The sequence below is a fragment of the Ostrea edulis genome, chromosome 2, assembly GCF_947568905.1.
Source record: "Ostrea edulis chromosome 2, xbOstEdul1.1, whole genome shotgun sequence".
NCBI lineage: Eukaryota > Metazoa > Mollusca > Bivalvia > Ostreida > Ostreidae > Ostrea > Ostrea edulis.
The window spans coordinates 30685980-30707066 of record NC_079165.1 but is presented as its reverse complement, the minus strand read 5'-3'; the positions used below and the strand labels follow the sequence as shown (position 1 = coordinate 30707066).

The window sequence follows — 21087 nt, the reverse complement described above, 5'->3', positions numbered from 1 at the left end:
AAAGGAATACACACATTTTAACAGGAATAAGATTTACTGGATTCAGTTGATCGACTTACTTATAGTTTCACTGTGGCTTTCTGTCTTGGCCATTTCAATCAATGAAAAACCTTGTCAGATAAATTAATGTAATTCCGTAATAAATGCAATGTCAAATGTGACCCCCCTCCACCCACACACACAAAAAACTTCACTAATTGTAAATCTGTTTTTTATTCATTTCAGCAGTTCAGATTTTTCAGTTTAAAATACAAGCATCATCATCTTAAGATATATTCTAGTGTTGTACAGGTTCGGAACACACTCCGCTTTCTGTATTAACATGATTAACCCAGGCATTATTAAGCATGTTAAAATGGTTGACAGCAACCATGAGAGGTTATGTGATGGTAACAATAATTCTTCTTTTAATAATAAATGAGAAAATTAAAGAAAGACAATCACAGAATTGTGCCGATCATAATCGATTATCAAATCTCGATCGATTGTCGGAAATTGATGACCTTTTCAACTGATGGTCTTCTATAAATCAGTCAGTGTGTTTCTTAACCCTGTGAAATGAAACAAGATTCACATGTTGAATCTGTCTCACCTCACCTTTGATTAAGGGTGATTTTTTCTCTCTTCTTTACAGCAAGATATTTGCACGTAAATAAATTTGTAACATAGTGGCCTTTTCATCATATTCAAGGTTCGTCTGTATGCACCACAGAAACCAAAATTTAACAATGATATCTGCTGATGGATACTGAGTTTTCTTATGATAACGTCACATGGCCACAAAGTATTTGGAACAGTGGTTGCTTAAGGCCTGAAAGTCTTGTAACTTCAAACTTTTGGTCAATGTGAGATCACAGTCTATGCGAAAGTCACCAGACCGTTGTTTTTTCCCCGATAAAATTAGGGTTGGGTCAGTTGAAAAAATCTGGATACAGGATCAAGGTTCCGATGGAAAAATAAACACCAGTTGCCATTTTCCCCTTCTCACTGCTTTTAAAAACAAATTTTGAAATTAAAAGAATTTGAAATCTTGTGAATTAGAACGTTTTCCCCTATGATAGGATATGCTTTTAATATGTGTCATCATAGGTCTATGATGTTGATTTCACCCCAGCACTGTCAGAAATGTTGCATGTGATGGGATGATGATCGATTATTATTGAAAATTGATTGGTTTACCTTTCCGATTATCGATTATAAAATTTTATAATCGGAAGTTACTGTCAAAACCGAAAATGAAAATGGCGGATAACAAAGACAGAGTTGGTGTTGTATTTTAGTTCATTTCAAAATGACGAGCACGAGGTAAGACCATGCTTGTTCGAGATAGTGCCAATTTCGCTGTTAGATAAAGCAAAGCATACATTATCTTTTTTTCTTGTTCAACAGTTTTACATGTACAATTATTTTTAATATTTTCTTGCCATATTTGTTGTTTTTGGTATGTGTAAAATCTAAACCGAAATGAACCAAAATCCGGAATTTGTAATCAAAGTGATAGGTACTGAAATTTCCGGTGCACCGCACAGCTCTAAATTATTTTCCTTCTATGCAATAATCACATTGTACACTACATAATTGTTTTTAATGTCTTTTGATATTATTTTGAATTGTTATAGTTGCTTGGTATTCTATAAATTAAATTTTATTGGAAAAAGCTCGGTCTGGTAAAAACTTGCTTGGTCTGGTAAAATTTGTGTTTTCACCAGACTGTCCTGTAAAAAATTATAGACTTGCGCGTAGACTGAGATCATACAATGCACCATCAAAAAGAAACACTTGGGATGACTGTTGAGACCTGTAGGCCTCTTGTTCTTCTTCAGAAAGATGAATGGTGAAGTTCTCGTAATATACATTTAAACATTTCAATATGTAAAAAAAAAAATAGATAGATTGTATGTTTCACAAAGGAAAGCACATTTAAATAATTAAGGGATTATGAGTAACACCAGGACAATGTAGACCTATTGTTTCCATCAGGAATTGATTGTATGGTGAATTGTTTAAATATTATCTCCCTGGAGTACTCCAATTGCTTTAATGACAGTAAATGCATGTGGAAAGTTTATACTAAGTGGGTATACAGGTGTTAAATTGGATCTTGTAATTCTTACACTACAATATGAAGCAGATTAGAATGTAACACTGTGATACTTGTACTATATATAACCACACTTGTCAACAGGAAAGAGAGGTGCAAGGTCTTGTCCATGTTTTAGATTGCTGAGTAAGGGTTTTTACAGGTGATCACGTATTATTACGACAGGTTTTTTCTTTAATTTCCTTTTTACAACTTCCTTCATTTTTGTTATAGCATGAGACAGAGTTGTGGAATTCATCATTTTACAACACAATAGAACTTTTTTAAATTTTCATTCATATGTAAAATGATTTTTACTCCTTTTCAATTTGAGATAATTTAAATATTTTTGGTTCATAATTAAAGTCACACGCGCATAATATTTCAAAGTCTATGGGAATTTTTCCAAGGACCTGATTTTGATAGTCTAGTCAATCTAGCTCAAAAATGAGCAAAACCTCAAACTAATTGCAACAGAAATGAAATTTTGATTATTCATGCAAGAAAACATATGTAAACAACATATTAAAAATCGGCTTTTGTATTTCCATGGGAAAATTGGAATTTTGGGGTTAAAGGATGTGTTTTTTCATGAAAATCGCTAAAAACTGGAAATTGAAGAAAATGTCCATTTTATGTAACATACAGTGAAAATAAGTTTCATATCTCAAATTTCAACCTGGAAATGTTCGATTAATTTTTTTTACAGCAGAATACATTCTTTCCTTGACTGTAATTTTTGGGCAAAATCTTGCTTTTTTTTAATATAATTGTTAAAGATTGAAATTTTAAGAAAAAAAACCCACATTTTGTCATACATTTGAGTCTACCAATAAAAAATTGAAGTTAGGATTGATTTTAAAAACTGCTCAACAAGTAAGATATATAGATTATTGGCAACATATATGAAAAATACCATTTTAGGTAGGAAAACCTACCTTTTTCTAAAACAAAAATAGTGAAAAACTGGAAATGATAGGAAATGACTGTTTTATAGAAGAGATGGCATTGATCTTATAAATTTAAGAATAAAACGTCCAAATGCACAACTTATCTTTTCTACACCAAAATTTATTTTCCCTTGCCGAATTTTGGGCTGAAATCTTCATTTTCCAACAAAAATCGTTAAAAACTGGATTTTGGAAGAAAATACTTTTTCCTGTCCATTAGGCATATATGAGTTACCACATGAAGATTTATACATTAAAATAAACTATTAACACAAAACAAGTGCCCCTTCAAAAATGGTCTGTAAAAGATGACCTTCATTTTTGCAGATACTTACCTTACATCGGAAGTTGGAGGCGCGCTTACCATTCCGGTCCTATGTTTCACATAAATACATGTAGTATTTTAAAACAAACAGTGTATAGTAAAGCTTATGTTACCAAATTCTTATTAAGCTGAGTTTTAACAGTTTGTACTACATCTATGACGAAACAAGGTTCAGTTTCTTCGATTTTATAAAGAAATCTTTAATACATGCACTTCGTCAAGTTCTAGAGTTTGGGAAAGGGGGGGGGGGGGGGGGGTTATAGCCGTATTTGATGTATAGTTCTATCCAAATTATTGTGCAATTAATACCGAGAATTTCAGGAGTAATCTGTTTTAAAAACAATGGACACATAGAATTAAAAGCAAAATGAATCAGGCACGCAGCATCGTAAAAAAAAAAGGGGGGGTGAAGATAATTTCACAATATTGCCTGAAAATTGACAAGTAAATTTTAATCCAAAGTTATAAAAATCTTTGATGGTGTGTGTGGTGGTGGGGGGGGGGTGGGGGGGGGGGGGGGGCTAAGGTTGTTCTCTCAGTTCAATTTTACACTTCCACTGTGTACAGTTCACGACAATGCTATTTAAAAAAAAAAAAAGAGGAGGGAGGGCAACCAATCTGTCTAAAAATCAACCTCTGTACGTAAAAATTTATCAACTTTGCATGTAATGATAAAAGGTGTAGAGCCATTATTGCTACGTGCCTGATAATTATATATTAAGTGATCATTTGAGTAATTGCAGTACAGTTCAGTCCATGTTTTTACAAGTACAACGGCTAGTGTCACAATTTGCCTTGCATTTACAGCGAAAAACGTTCAAAAGTTTATCTGGCGCGACTTGTAATTTAGTTTTAACGGATACAAGAATTGCTGAAAGCAGTGATCAGCCCCAATTAGAAGGATCCAAATTAATCATTTCTTTAGTCCACTCTATGACTTAAAAAATTCTTGCAGTGCTCCATTTCTGCAGCTGTAGTTAGTAGTTAGTGGCAATGACTGAACTTATAAAAATGATATTGTGTTAGACAATTCTTCACATAGCAAATCTTCTATAAGTGTCTCTATGGTATTCCATCGTACAAATTCGATATGACATCCACACCAGAATATATCTTTTTCTCTATGAAATCCTCATATAGGAAGGTGAAGATAACGAACAGTGATCCATCTTGTAACTCCTATAAGCAATACAAAATAGAGAGGTGGGCAAACACGGACCCCTGGATATACCAGAAGTGGGATCAGATGCCTATGGGCTATAAGGAGTAAGCACCCCCTGTTGACCGGTTACACCCGCTGTGAGCTCTATATCTTAATAAGGCAAACGGAGTTACCCTTATTCAATATCGTTGTGCCAAAAACGGCCTAACAATCTATATGAAACAAGTCAGGCAGATTTGACCCAATGATAGGTTGTATTGGCAAAGTAGATTGTTATAACGACCATATAATTCGCGAAATGCTGACTTTAAACGAAACAGTTGAAACCCCTTCACCATCAACTTGTTTGTCAGTAGCTTGCCTCCATTTAAAAACTAATCATATACAGAATTTTTTCGCGATTTGTCCACATTTTGACTATACAGGACCTGTTCCGATGCCGAACATTCTTGACGTAGTGTCGCATCCTGTGAATGCATGTAGAAAGGGAAAGGATTGACAAACTTCGTTTCCTAAAAAGACGTCTGGTTTTAACGATATTCTTCACTTATATTAGGGGCAAGATCAAAAATTCAATGTCTCACAAAAAACTAAGTTCACATAGTTTTCACCAAGAACCCCCCCCCCCCCCCCCAACCCCAACCCCCCCACCCCCCCCCCCCCCTTTAAAACTTAATATGACAAATGTTGAAACTAATCGAATAACAAGAAACAAGAAAAGAAACGTACGATTATACATAACACTCTGTATACCTCTGTATACCTTTTCTACTGTTTATTCACAAATGAAAGTGTACATTAAATCTATTAAATGTTCATTAATATGTTTTAAATATTATGTGGTATTCAACAGTCGCTTGTCTTTTTCATTTTTCCACTAAAGTGTAATCGATGTCGGATGACAGAAACTTGCGGGAGTTTTTATTCCCCTCCCCCTAACTAATTGAATTTAATTTTCATCCGACATTGATTTCGTCCCTTAGGGCAGTTATGTTTATTTCAGAGTTCGTTGCTATTTCTGTGCTTTATATATAGACATTTCAAACACAATGTGCATTTTGTATGATCCTCTAAAATTTACGATAAATAACTGTATCCCATTTCCATTCTCAATGATCGTGTGCCAGCGTGGCGAGAATTCCATCGTCATCGAAAACAAGTTTTGTCTTGAACAGATGGCCGGGCGGTCTAGCGCGCTGTTCGCATGCTGCTAGGAGATATGGTTCCGCAGGTCGTGAGCCCAAGACTAATTAGAAAGAGTAACTACTCGATTTTACATCAAATCATGATACTATGCGCAAGTGCTTACTTACATTGATTTTTATTATTTATATTATCAATGTTTTATTATCATTATTATTACCCATGAATGACTCTTTGAAAAAGAAAGGCAAAAATACTTTACTTACTTAGTTTTATAAAAGTTTTTAATACAAAACGCTTGCTCAAATGATGAAGATACAAAATAACTGAAACTTTTAACCCGAATGGCTTTCCATACTTTCTTTTTTAACAACCGTAATTCCCCCTTGTAAATTGACACTAATTCTTTAAGATTTCATTGATAATTGATTATTTATAACTTCTAAAGTAAATATTGTGTTTTATAATTAAAATTAATTCAGTAGAGGGTCAAACAAAATATTTTGAAGCTTTATTCGCGAAAGTTCCCCGGGAATGGAAGTCGGCAAAGAATATGAGATGCTGAGCAATATTGTATGTATATAGAAGGTCTTAAAATCACCTTTTTAATACAACTGTTATTAGCTGTTTAATCGCGTTTTTTATTACATGCACTTTAGATCGTCATGTATAACTTTATTCCGATGACTGTCACAGTTAAGTTACTCCCCTTTACGTGTACGGCGTGCCGTAAACACCACAAAATATTGATGGTTTACTAAAACATTTAAGTCTAAATTTTAAATATTTCCCATTGTCCGATTTTGTCCGATTTTTTGTATGTTGTTAATCACGCTTTTGTTTATTAAATTCCGTTAAGTTTGTTTCTGTTGCAATTACTCTGAGGTGATTTGCTAGATTGACTAGACTATGAGTGATTTGATAAAACTTTGAGAACAGGTTGTCTTTCTTTGTACAATAAACATGGCAGTTGATATGTATGGATCCACAGTTAAGCTGTCTTTCTTCTTTTGAGCTATTTTGCTCTCTTTTAAATGTGATGTGGCTTTGAAATGAAAGCTAATTGATTAATACATGTCTTAACATCCCAGGTTAAGGTACAATTAGTACCAGATAAACCAGGAAAGTTTCAACAAGGCAACTTTATATCTTTCATAGCCCCAGTGGTCCGAAATTGACTTTGATTGAAACCGAAGACATTGTGTACTGTAAGTGAATTGACATAATGTATCCCAAATAAGGAAGTTCTCTCCTTGTTACAAGTTCTTATTTATGAAAAGCGATGTGATCTGAGTAAAATGATAGGTAGAGGAGAACAAAAGCAAATGAAGTTGTTTAATCTCTTATGGAATTATATAGTTCTAGCATGGAACATGAATCTGAAAATCCACCAACTATATGCCATGGAAATATCATTGATCCAAAGAAATAAATTTTCAAAACTGAAATGAATTTTTTAATATAATTTACATTTAATGCTTTTACTTTCATTTCTTTTGAAATATTCCCAGCTGTTAAAATAGTCGTATATTTATCAAGATTCATACACACCTTGTACGCTTTCATGAGGAAATGGCTGTCAATTCAATTGGTAAAGAATGCATCAAAGGTAAGAAAAAAGACACACCTGGAAATGTAAACATTTAGTAATGACGCTGCTCTTGTTGCAACTTTCCTGCTGTGTGTTGAAAATGTAAAGGGGATGGAACATGCAACGGATCTGACCATGTCATTCAGGTGCTCTACCGACTGAGCTGTCTCGTCACCAAGAATCAAACCCAGTCTCCAGTGTTCTGTGCTATAGACAATTGGTCTACCATAATTTCAAAATTTTATACAGGGATGCAAATAAGTACTTGCCCATTCACCAATGACTAAAAATTGTATATTCCAAGTTTTAGTTTAAAGTCTTATTCAGTTGAAGTAAGACACTGCTGTCAATGAATCTGACTATTTACAGCTTTAGGACTAGGTTATTATGCTTGCACTTATACATGACCTTCACCTTCTGTACCCAACATGTGCACATTTCTCATTTTACATTGGATTGGGAGATTATTTGAGCCAAGAAATTTTCATTTCATTTTTTCAACTTTGTGTCTGATAATAATGTTAGAAGCTATGTTACAAAGTTTAGTTGATGTTTACAAGGGAGGAAATGTTAGAGTTCCACAATACAGGGCAGACAGCATTGATGTATTTGTAAAGCATTATCATTGTCAGACTAACCTATAAAAATTAACAACCTGTAAAAGTTTATCCGAATCACAAGAATACAGTGGAGCCTCCTTAATCCGGACACTTTGGTTCCAAGCAAAATCGTCCGGATAAATGAAGCGTCCGGATAATTGAATCGAATATTTTCTATCTTTACATAAGTAACCAATATATGTCTACTTTATTGATGCATAGTGAATTAAACACATTATATCATTGGATTTAACCATTTGCATTAGTAAATAAATTATGATAATGTTAACATTTACATGTATTTCAAAGCACTAAAATTTAATGTACGTGTTCAGTGTATTTGCCCGTGCTTACATTGTGCATATGAGCCCTACAAATAAATATACAAAACTGTGTACCATATGCACTAAAACAAATAATGAAACACTTTATGTAACTATAAGTAAATAAATCATTACATTAGTAACTAACACAATCATTCACACTTCAAACATTTCATCACACTTTTACTTCTTAAAGAGGCCGGTAATTTCCATATGTCATGATTCACGGGTTCCGCGGTCTGTTAAAACAATCTTCATCGTCCAAAGTTGATATAAGAATTTCGTGATTATCATGTCAGTTAACAACATTCTTTAACCAAAATTCAATCTGCCAGGGTTTATATTTCTTACTCTATAATTATCCAAGCCAATATCGGGAGAACAAAATCAGTTAAGCTCGTAATATCAAGGCCTACTACTGCTTTGATCTAGCCACGCCCACCTATTATTTTCATGATGCGATAATAACGGAACGAAACTCGGGTGAAACTAACATTACCGGTACATACAAAATTTAATTGTCATTTTCCTTAAAATGGTAATTTTCTCACTTCTACCCAGAGTTAAAAAATTCGAAAGCAATAAAGCTCTACAACATCGTACAAGAATCAATCGTACACAGGTACATTCTACATGTGTGACATTCTAAACCTTAAAAACTTACTACGTATACATGTGCATGAACATACATGTATATTTCACGCCAATCAACAGTATAAAATCCAGAATCTAGAAGTATAATCTACACATTTTAGATTTGCATAAGCCGATAATCAATTTACGAATCAATACAACTGATATGTGTAGCAGTTAAAAAAATTATCATTACGGTATGTTTAATTTATTAATACTATTAGGCTATTGATCAAGACTATAAAATAATATGCTACAGATTTATTTACAAAATTCAACACTACACACAATAAAAATCTTATGTGCGAAAATTGGGAATACAATGTCTTATAATCACACACCACCTAATTGGAGGGAAGTGTGGACAGGGTACAGGTAATCGCTTCAATTAGACAGTTTGGCTTGTTTTCTTTATAATTTACGCCTTGCTCAAATTGTTCGACACAGACCCTTCCTGAACAAAATTACCGTCCGGATTAACAGTACAAATTTCAACACAGTATAACGTTTTGTAGTAATAAGTGACCGTCCAGATCCGGAACGCGAATTCCAGATTAATGATGCAAAATAATGTATAAAAATTCCGTTCCCTAGAAAAATCGTCCGGAAGGTGAAACGTCCGGATTAATGGCGTCCGGATTACCGAGGCTCCACTGTACGTGAATTAATAAATCCACACCAATATTTAAGCAACATCCTGAAAACCTTGAATTTGAAAAGTATTTAATTGCAAAACTTTTGAGTGACTATTGATTTGAAATGGTAGTAAAGACAGTGTGTTCATGAATGAAGTGACAGATTTCTATCACCTGCCTGCAGTAGTAGACAGACACAGTTCTATCTGGAGCCAGTCTGAATGAAGTGATCGATTACAATTTTGAAGAATCTGGCAGATTATCCCATTCATTACACAAAGAAGCGCTCTATTGTATTAAAATCTCTGTCACATTGATAATGCTGTTGGATTTGGATTGCGCATATGAGTTTTTCAATGAGAGACTGGGGCCCTTTGGGGACTTCCTGATACAACCACAAGTTTGTGATGGCAGCAGACGTGGGCACTGATGTCACAGAACTACCTTAAAGAGCAGGAGATGCTGATATAAATCAATAAGCTCTCCTTGCTATTGTTTGGTCACAGTTGCTTTATAAAGACAACTCCTTCTCTATAAGGAATCTCTGTTATATATAATAACAAGAAAGAACTGCTCAACATAACCAGGATAGTATAACTTTTTCTTCATAAAAAAAGGTGATTTCTGTTACTTAATATTTAACACCATTGCACACATGTAACTCAAACATAACATGTAGGATTGAAATTGGATTTGTCATGATGCAACAGATTGCATGCTATAAGAATATTTCCTGTTCTCTTCATTGTGTCTGTTTTAGAATATATGGCAGTCATGGAATGACATTTTCCAAATGTTCTGAAAAATATGGCACAGTAAATGTCAATAGATGGACAATCTGTATCCTGTAGTAAATTTTCAATTTAGGCAAAAGGACTTGGTCATATTATTGTATAAATTTGGCATTAATTCGAAGTGACTGGCATAAAAAAATCTGAATAAAGCCTAAAGTTGCGTGAACATTATATTGCTTTCTGCGGCGATGGTGAACTGTAGATGACGTGTTTATTCTCTCAGTGCTAATTGTCTTGCACGAGTCTTTTTCTTGGTTTCTGAATTAGGAAAAAGCACATTGGATATACATTCGCTTGTTGGACTCTGGATTGTTATTTAAACTGTAAGGATTTATAAGAAAAAGTCCTCGAGCATTGATGATTCGGATATTGAAGGTTTTTTGCGCTTAGGGAAGATGCGTTATTTTCACTGTATAGAATTTCAGGGTGTGAAGTCTACATGTTGCATAATGTGTCAATTGAATATAAATAGTATTTTTGGTGGTCAATGCAAAGCATGGTTATTGATTTTGGAGAGGAATCTTATCCTGAGTTTTAGGTGTATTTTGAAAGTGTTTAATCATGTATAAAGTAATATTCCATCAATTTCACAGCGTAGGGAAGGATATGCATAACATTATATGATTTTGATCTCCTATTAATGTGAAGTGAAGTTGATATGTAAGATTGACTTCCAACTTCTAATTATCCATCTGAATAGTGACTAAATGGATTGAGCAATATATTAACTTAATTGCAGTCATACATTATAGGTCATATAGTTTGTCTGAAGGAGCTATTTTGAGGGATGACTTTGAATTGCCTGATTACATGACCAGATGTGGAAACTTTCAAATTAAGCTTAATAATATTGGATCCAATCAGAAATGAAATGCAAATTCTTATATACTTGAGGTCAGGTAAATTTTGAAGAAGTTGTGTTTGAACCACAAATACAAAGCTATTTATTTATTTCTTATGTAAACAATCCCTATCAATTTTTTTTTACAACATTTGTGGAATTCACAATCCATTCAAATTTGGGCATTTCTAAAAATACAAAGAAATAACTTAATACAGGCATAATTTTTTTTTTTTTTTAGAAATTCTAAAATTCCAAAACGACTCCATTGACACCCCGACACACCCCCCCCCCCCCCCCCCCCCCTTAAAAAACCGCCTATATGTAATATTTAGAGGCACTAAAGATTTTCCTCATGTTATATCCTTCAATGAGAGAATTGGGTGTGAAAATATCTTAGATTGTATGGAAGATGTGAATATTTAAAGATGTTACATCAGTGCTTGTCGTAAGGCAGGTTTATTTTGCATTAGCATTTATTTACATAAAAGCAAAGAAGCTGGAGGCATTTGGTCCTGTTCTTTTTCATATGAAGTAGTTGTCAATAATTTACCTCCACCCCTAGGAGAATAACCAGTCACAGATGTTCATACTTCCTCACTTTAGTTTTATTTTTCTGATTTTAGCTTTATTTTTGAATTATTATAGGTGGAAATTTTTAATAAGATATTAACCACTTTGATAATCTCATGAAAAGATTGAAATAAAAGATTTTGGTCAATTATTATGTAGCCTATGTGCATGAATGGAGACAGGAAATAATGTGTATCATTTATATTGTTATGCCCGCTTTGAAAAAGAGTGGGCATATTTGTTTTGCACCTGTTGGTTGGTCCAAAGACCTAGTCTTGTATGTTCAATATCTTAACCCTTGCTTGAATGACATCAAACTTGGTACACAAGTATATCTTAAAGAGTAGATGACCCCTATTGATTTTTTGGTCAAAGGTCATTGGTCAATTCACTTTGGGCAATGGAAGGTATGGGGATATGCAGAGGTACTGAGAAAGATTTCTAAAAATTATGTTTAAAGCTTTCAACATTCTGACATGCGTTAATGATATATCAATTAAGGGAGTAAGCAATAGAAATAAAGAATAGAAAATTTTCATTGTAAAAGATTTTTTTTTTTACTGAAGGCATCTATTTTGTTGTTGAGTCACATGACATGTAAACATAAACAGGGCTCGTGCCTTGTTTTGAAAATAAAAATGTTTAGATGATTGAGTCAGTTTTTGAAATTAATGTTTGTTGCTTTGTTTTTCACAAATCAGATACAATAGTATCATAGTATTAGTTAAAGATCTAAATATTTTTTGTACCAAAATCATTTCCATGCCCCTTTTAACTCAATTTACAGATATATTATGGTGAAGAAATGACAGCTAACCTTAAATTTGTACCTTAACCTTCTGTATGACCTTTGACCTCATATCCATATTTTGCAGGCAGCACATTTTTTTTTTTTAGCAAGTTTGCTGGGGCTTTCATGTTCTTTATGGGCATATTTGTAGTTGGTTATCAGAATTATCTCCCTGTAAGCATGTTATTTCCATCCAATCTGAATCATAGTAGATAAAATCATTTATTTAATATTAGTGATTGTATGTAATCACTACCTTCAAATGTTGGGTAAGGACACAAATAAATGATAACAAAAATCCTTTATCTTTTAAGCAATTTAAGTTTTCTGGAACTCACAATTTGCATTAAAAGCACAGAAAATATATGTAACTGGTGATCTGTATTGAAGCTAATAGTGGACTTTGATAAATGTTAGAAGATGCATCTTAACACCAGCATTGTTGGAAAAAATGTTGGGGATTCTTTGATATTAGATCTTGTGATGGCAATGTAAAAATACAGAGAAATCATGTGCAGACAAAGTTGCTTTAAAAATCAAAGGACTTTTATAAAATAATTCATGGCTATAGGTTTGTAGCTCTGTGGTTCATTGGCAGGAATTATAACTCTTTGGTTCATTAATTGGCAGGATTTGTAGCTCTCTAGTTCATTGGCAGGATTTATAGCTCTCTAGTTTTATATTTTTACCAGAAAGGTACTTGTCTGTCCTTGTCTTATTTATATAAAAGTGTGCTCCTGAAGTTATATCTTTGGTAAATTTATGAGTTTCAAGAAACAAATTTCAAGTTGCATAGTCTCTACAAGTCGGATAAAATTTGTTTCTTTCCGTTTCTTAACCAAAGATCTATGAAGAGTTTTATTTTATTAATTCCCTATCGCTCTGTCTGTCCGTCCATCCTCTGTCTGTCAGTCTGCCCCATTGGTTATCCAGACTTTCCCCCGTTATGCTGTTATGTTTGCAAGGAATCATTTGAAACTTGCAGTGTAGTTTCAGAGTGGGTAACTACATATATTAAGTTGGAATTTAGACAGGTGTTAAAGAAATTCATATTTTAAGTTTTCCTATTCATCGGGATTGTGTTCCAATGAAGACGGCTGTAAAAGTAGGACACCTGAAAAGAGGCAGTTAATGAAACTCAGTTGCTGATTGTGTAAAAAATCATTTCATTTTAATTTTAAATTTCAAGCTCATTAATTACAAAGGATCATATCACTGAAAATCTATATCAAATCTATTAATCACTAAGGATGAATCAATATATCGATATATCGAAATGTACCGCTATATGCCTGTCCAGCGATATACGATACGGTGTTTCGACGATATGATATAATGTCAGGTTTTAAAAATAGCCCTTTTAATAGTCGGGATCGAAGTTCATTATTTTAAAAAATGGCTTCTAACAGGAACACGATTCCTCAGACTTTAATACCCGCTTTTACATTGTGACATCAGAGATTCCTCAGACTTTAATCCTCGCTTTTACATTGTGACATTGGAGATTCCTCAGACTTTAATACCCGCTTTTACATTGTGACATCAGTGATTCCTCAGACTTTAATATCCGGTTTTACATTGTGACATTGGAGTTTCCTCAGACCCGCTTTTACATTGTGACATTGGAGTTTCCTCAGACTTTAATTGTCATTGTTTTGTTATAAAATAAAAGATATTAAACCACTTCATTTTTTAAAATTTTGATATTTCACTTCAGAAAATGTTTAACTACATTGTATATCCAATATATCGGATATCGCATCAGAAAATATTGTATCGGAAAATCTTGAGCCATACACACCCGTATTAATCATGCGAGCTTTTTCTGTAGTCAGTGTGCAAAGTATCATCAGTCAACAGTACTTGCATTCCTGCAATCCGACTGAAACTACGGGTGATAGTAAGTGCTACATTGAAACTATATAGGCAATATATATTTATCTACTGTAATTTAGTACATGGTACTTCAAGATAACACAAAATCATATATTGAGGTTTAAGTTCATGATGCCAAAATGCATCCAAAGTTAGTAAAGGGTACATGATCAACTTCACAAAATTACGATGCAATTTGATATTGTATTTCTATTAAAGCTTATTTTAGATGGGTAAAAAAATTGAGGAAATAAGAAAAGTATTCCGAAAAAAAGGTATATTAATATGACTTGGGAGTTCAAGAAGTACCAAGTCAAATTAATATACCTTTTTTTCAAGAAGTACCAAACACAAAATGAGTCCCTTGATCCCACTGTGGGTTCTAATTGTCCTATAAGGTCACAATTCTTAATCCTGACAGTAGTGTACAAGTTCATCAGACACCCCCACCCCCCACCCACCCCTATGTACCACAGCTCAATAACTCATAACTTAGGTAATTGTCCTCTGGTACGGAAAATTGATCAAAGACTGGTGTGAATGTATAATCACCTTTTCATGTTTTATTGATTTTAATTGCCAAATTACATCAGCTTTTAATGGAATCTGGACAAATTGTTATGCAGTTTATGGCCTTTAAGCAGTGTACAGCATCTAGATTCATTTTGAAATTTTGATCAAGGATTCTTAAGGAGCTTAAGATTTATTGTCTTAACCATTTGAAAAATTTCTTGAAAAGAAAACGCAGTATAATTGTGATTTAATACCTGGCTGAGAAATTATTATTTTTACGTGAAAGTAAACAGGAGTTGGGTGATATGAAAGGACTTGATGTGTCTGTTGTGAAAGATATATATACTGTTACTACTAAAGGTAGTGCATTTTATGTTCTTTGATTTGATAGATCATTTTGTCATGTGCTGACCCAAGCCCATTATTTTTATGCTTGATAACATCTTGTATTCACATCAATTGGGAGATTATGAAAATTAGACATAAACAGGCAAGCACCAAGTGTTGGTCTATGTATCTCTTCTCTAGTTGTCGCAGTCAGCTCACTGGTGACAGCCTAGCAAATTATTGATTGTTAACCTGGAACTTGCTGTAGTTGAAATACAGGGAAAACGGGCAAAAATTGCCAGATATACCTGTCTCTTCACTTAAATGTGGTGTCTGAATGAAAGCTCAGATATTCTGTTTTCTCTGGGCTTTTGGCTTAATTATCAGGCCTTCATTTACATAAGAGGGAATCCGTGTTGAGAGAGAAGGCCCGTGTTAGATAGCAAGGATAGATTCGTCAGTTACTAGGCTGTCCGTACAGTCATTTGTCTGTCAGCCAAACACGATTTCATACCATATGGTCACATTTGGGAGGACATTTTCTGGACCTGTGACTCTATCTGTGGATCAGAACTTTATCAATATGTTGTAATCACACAATTGAGTTGACTAGACACTGTTTAATTGTGAAAATTGGACTTTGCTTGATCTGGAATTGATATTTCCTATTTTAGCCATCTGTAGATATTTCGGGGTCTATAAAAAGAACTGTCAGGCTTTTATGCCATTGTGGTTAACTGTGTTTTCATTCAAGAAATTTCTTCAAAGGGAATTTTATATGGAAATTTGATGGGCATGGAAGAAATTCTGTGAATTGTGTAAATTTGTGCTTGGTTTAACTAAAAAGAAACTAACGAAGCATTGATTTCATTTGTATTAGTGCATTTGACTGCCAAGCATAAAACTCGGAATTTCCCTTATGGAAACATCTATTGGTGATATTACATAATCAGTGAAGATACACTGTCTACATTCCATAAAACCAACTGCACTACTGTCATGTTGAATTGTTTTATGAGAAAAGGAACTTGGACTTTAAAGGTGAAAAAGGCGGGTAGGGGTTAGAATTATGGAATCAACTGTGTGACTCCGTTGTGTTGGTGTTTGCTGTCATCGGTGGACATAGATACAAAAAATTAAATGCTTCCAGGGGATGTATATTACTATTCTTCCAATTCTTTAGTCTTGTGTGTTCAGCAGAACCTCGAGAAGGAGGACGTTCCTGAGCCCCAGGTAAGAGGCTGTCGGTATCGTGGAATGTGTCTTGTGAGATCAAAAACCAACAAACCATCAATTTAAGTCTTCATTTAGCATTATCTTGCAGATAAAAAGATTTTTTTAAATATCAAGTCTTACAATTGAAATGACAGCTTAGACCATATGGGTATTATAATGATATTGTAAGTTTTTCGTGCCTGTTTTGCTCACTTGTACACATCTTTGGTTTTCTGTCCACTCCGCTCCCCACAAGCAGAAACACTGTATCCTCACTGTTGGAGAGAAGATGATTTGTACAGAAGTTCTAAAGACACTTAGAGATACCTGCATGAAAGTTCATGCATCATGTGTCAAAGCCAAAATGTGATGACATGCCTTTGTATGTTTCAATTTAATGTAGGCAGATTGATCAGTGCAAAGTTTGCAAGTCCAAGCAGAAGTTTGACAGTCTAAGTGAAAAGTAAATAGTATAAAAATGGTAACAACTTGCTGATAAACTTTGATTAAATGATAAACTTTTATTAAGGATAGACATGTTGTGATCTCTGTGATGTCCTTATTTCAAACACCGACTTGATCCCTTTTCCTGAAATGTCATAAATTTTAGAAAGGTTATTGAATATAGTTGATGCAGTCTGGGTTTACTGAATTATATCAGCAGTGATCAGCAATATACTTGGATTTTCCAACAATACTGCTGATTTTTTTCTGGAATGAAGTACCTTTCAAATAATGGTAGCTGTGAATTAGGTGGTTAATTTTCCATTAGATATGCTCTCATGAATACACACATTAAAAGGAAATAGTGTTTATATGTTTAAACAATATTTATTCAATAAATTGATGGGATTGAGCAGCAGGCTTAGCCTAAATGAACCCTCTCCCTGAAGGGAGTTTTGATTGACTTCCATAACAGCTGATCAAAAATTCATATCTTTGTTCCGCTTATCAGTATTTTCATATCAGAGCAATTGAAAGAGATTATTGAAAGAATATTGTATTGCACCTTTTTCACCAAAAGTTCAAGAATACTTAATATGATGTAATTATGTTAGATCTCGGGTATTATAGATGGTAAGAAACTTGATCAGCATGTAGACTAGATACTATATCAGTTATCAGGGTCATTTAGGGGTTTCATCATAGCAGTCATGTTTTGTATGATTTACAAGAAATAAAAATTGTGTAATGCGATGCTCCAAGTATTCTGCATAGCTCTTTGAAATATTTACATGATTAAACAATTAGTCAGTGTAAACACAGAGATAATTACTTCCTAAGGTTGTATTTCCGGGTTTGTCCCTAGCCTGACCTTTCCTGTATTTCTTGAGAATTATTTCACCAGTATTTTGTGTGAACAAAGGTGATTGATTTCATGAAGAAGAAAAAATTGAAAGGGAACATGTTAGATTCATTTATCGTTCTTGGTAAATTATAAATCCTGGTCTTTCTTGATTAAAACCTTCATTCAATCAATATATAGCAAGTATTGTGACTTTGAAGTGTAAAAGTTATGGCATGCAACAGAAAATTGAGTACACCGAAGTAGGTATATTTGTCACAGATTGTGCAATACATTTTCTCCTACATGCGAAATTTTTGAAATGCTGGAAGAAAAATATATAATATAAATGATATGCAAGACAGATGCTGACATCAAAAAGCAAAGAAAATTTATATGTGTATACTGAATCCCCCAGAATATGCATATAATTATATGTAATTACAATGTGCACCTTCCCCATTTACCTTGTAATTTGTGTGAATAACAATTGCATTGAAATTTCTCTGTAAATACGGAAGATGCCCATGGCCTGAAAAAAAAGAACCAAAACAACCCGCACCTTTTGTTCATGTCATCCAAGCAAAATTGGTATGGATTCTTCAAGAATGTATTGTTAGAGAATATCAGGAGTTGAAAACTGTATGAACAACTGTTAAAAGGGAGAGAACAGTAAGAAATAATGATATTGATTGTATTTTTCTCTGCAAAAATATATGGCAAACTTTTATTGAAAATGTAATTAAAGGATAAGCGAGATCTATAATTCTTTTGTGGAGAAGAAAAGAAACATCTTCTCCATCGTTTTTGTATTTGCCGCTGCCAGTTGTCAAATGATTTATAAATTGGGTTTTATAATGATTGGATATTATCAAAGTAAACAGCTGATGTGCAGAGTTCGTTTCTTGCGATATTGCATCATTATCAAGGAAGGCCTGTCCTAGTTTTGTATGCTCTTCTAGATGTATTGTAATGGTGAAAAATATTAGCTATTTAATTTGAACCCATTTCATTATAGAAACCTACACGTAATTTTAGCCTATTAAAGGTTTGTTTTTGTGGGGGTGTTTCTGAAGCAGATAAATATTGATTAGTCTAAAAGCATTTGTTGAATAAAAGGGGTAGAGGAAAGAGATGTTATTTATGGAAATCGTGGAAACTTGGTAGCTTTAGATAGAGCTGTTAATTGCTTCTTGTTATCTTTCAGTTGAACATCGCCATCTTCCACATTGTCAGTTAGCAATAGTAAATCAGTTGAACATTTGAATGGAAGTCTCCAAAAGAGGAAATACGGAAATCAGATTCAGTTTTCAGATTTAATCTAATACGCTTCTTAGTTGAATTGACTGGTTAACCCATTTTACATTTCAGTGGATGTAAAGAGAAAATTGATACACTGCATTTTCTGATTTGTTTGTAAACAAAGGCTGTGCATGACTAAAACAATCATGATCAGTAGATGTTTGTCCAACGTTGATGAAATCCAATGTGTACTATCCCACCCTACTGAGATAATAATTTTCATTATCTCACACGAAGTGATGGTAATGGAATAGGATATGTAACTGCCATCCATGATGGTTATGATGACGTCAGTGTGCAGGCCTGGGTTAGAATGTATCATGTAATATTTACCATCCTCGCCATATAAGAAAGATTTGAATGTGGAAGAAAGTTGTTTGTGTGGGATGTGTATGGGGATTAAACTAGATTGATTATTCTGTAAGCCTAATGATACAGCAAGTGTCATCCTGTAATTGTACCAATATTGACTTCTGCCATTGAAGAAATACCCAGGAATAAAAAGAATGTGTTTTAAAAAGACAATGAATCATACAATGATGGTTGATTTGGAAGGAAAAGAATATTGGAATTATGATGTACATTGTAGTATTCTCTGGTTGTGTTGTATAATTGAATATTTATTTACCGGTAAACAGATTTTTGGAAAAGACGGGGCATTAACTCTCATTGGGGGACATGGAATCTTTGAAGGGGCATTAACTCTCATTGGGGGACATGGAATCTGTACAATATTAATGGATTCTGCAATTAAATAGAATTCGCTACTAGCCAAGGAGCTAGTGGCATTAACAAAGATTACAAGCCCATAGACCACTGACAGTACTATAGCAAAAAAGCCCAAACATTGTGTTGAAATGAAATATACTAAGAATAATGAGTTTCATATGGTTTATTATTAATCAAATTGTGTGGTAGCTTCTGGTCAAATGGTGAAAGATTCAGCTTGATTACAATTGCCGCGCTTTTCACACTTTCTACATGGAATGTAAACAACCTTCAAGTTCAAGGAATTCATAAATACCCCTGGACTTTTGGATTTCACAATATCTGGATACTTTTTACAGTACTTGCAATGCACAAAACTTTTCTTTTTATCAAAGTAAAACAACAGTCTTGTGCTATTGTCCAATTGTCAGATGAAAAGGAAAAGTAAAGATAACAAATAGTGATCAGTCTCATAAACCTATAAAAAAAAAATACAAAATTGAAAGGAAGGCAAACACAGACCCCTCAAAACACCATTGCTTCTCCATTTTGTCACTGAACCGATTGTTGCTATCTATACATAATGCATATAATGTTGAAACAGATTGAAGATCATAATTTGGCAACAAAGTTATGTTGTACAACGAATGTGTTTACTTTCGTTTTATATTTACTAGCCAGATGGGCTAATGCAGCATTGATTTTCGTTTGCCAGACCTCTACAGTTGGTAAACCCCGGGTGTCAAGACCTTGTAGCCAATTCACTCAGTGTCTGTTTTATGCTAATGTTTAAAATCAAAATTAGACCATTGGACAAAAAACCCAATTGGACAGAATTGTTAAAATCTAAATGTCTACATTGATGAAGAATTAAATTTATGCAGGAGCTAATGTCGGGAGCATATTAATTAGTACCTATTACCTATTGATGATATGCCTTGTAGTAAACATTATAATTGACGTAAAAAGTCATTGAGACAAAAATCATGCGATTTCTGAATAAGATAAAGTGTTTGACCTGTGGAAGGTCTCATAACTTCATCTGGGGTCAAAGTTCAATTACACAGTGTAATTTCAAGCATTTCCACATTGCAGTATATCAGAGATAATACATAACATGTTAACAGATTTTGTTTCCCTTTTGAACAGGTCTCCCCCAAAACAGCAGGATTGAATCCCAATGCGTCTGTGTTTTTGAGCTCTAAACAATGTAGTCCGACAGACCCGACACATTGGGATGGTGGTATAACAGCTAATGGTAGGTACCAACAAACTGATTTATAATATTCTCCATAAATGGAGCTTCAGTGTCCTCTATGGCCTTTAAAATATTACATGTGATAAATTCACCAGACACTGCTTGTATTTTAATGACCATTGTAGTTCATTCGAGAAAATACAAAATCATTAATTGGTATTGGGT

The 21087-nt window shown here is 33.8% G+C and overlaps 1 protein-coding gene across 4 annotated transcripts in view; it reads left to right on the top strand.

The window, feature by feature from the left end:
- The window catches only part of LOC125678879 (la-related protein 4-like), a 48774-nt gene that overhangs the window by 5629 nt on the left and 22058 nt on the right, over positions 1–21087 (top strand). For 2 of the 4 annotated variants that reach the window (XM_048917643.2, XM_048917642.2), the window contains exon 3: positions 20814–20922. In XM_048917643.2, the coding sequence (XP_048773600.1) occupies positions 20814–20922 (109 nt within the window). Of the gene's footprint in view, positions 1–15399; positions 16388–20813; positions 20923–21087 lie in introns of those variants that run through there. The other 2 variants (XM_048917644.2, XM_056153734.1) reach the window with 2 other exon arrangements.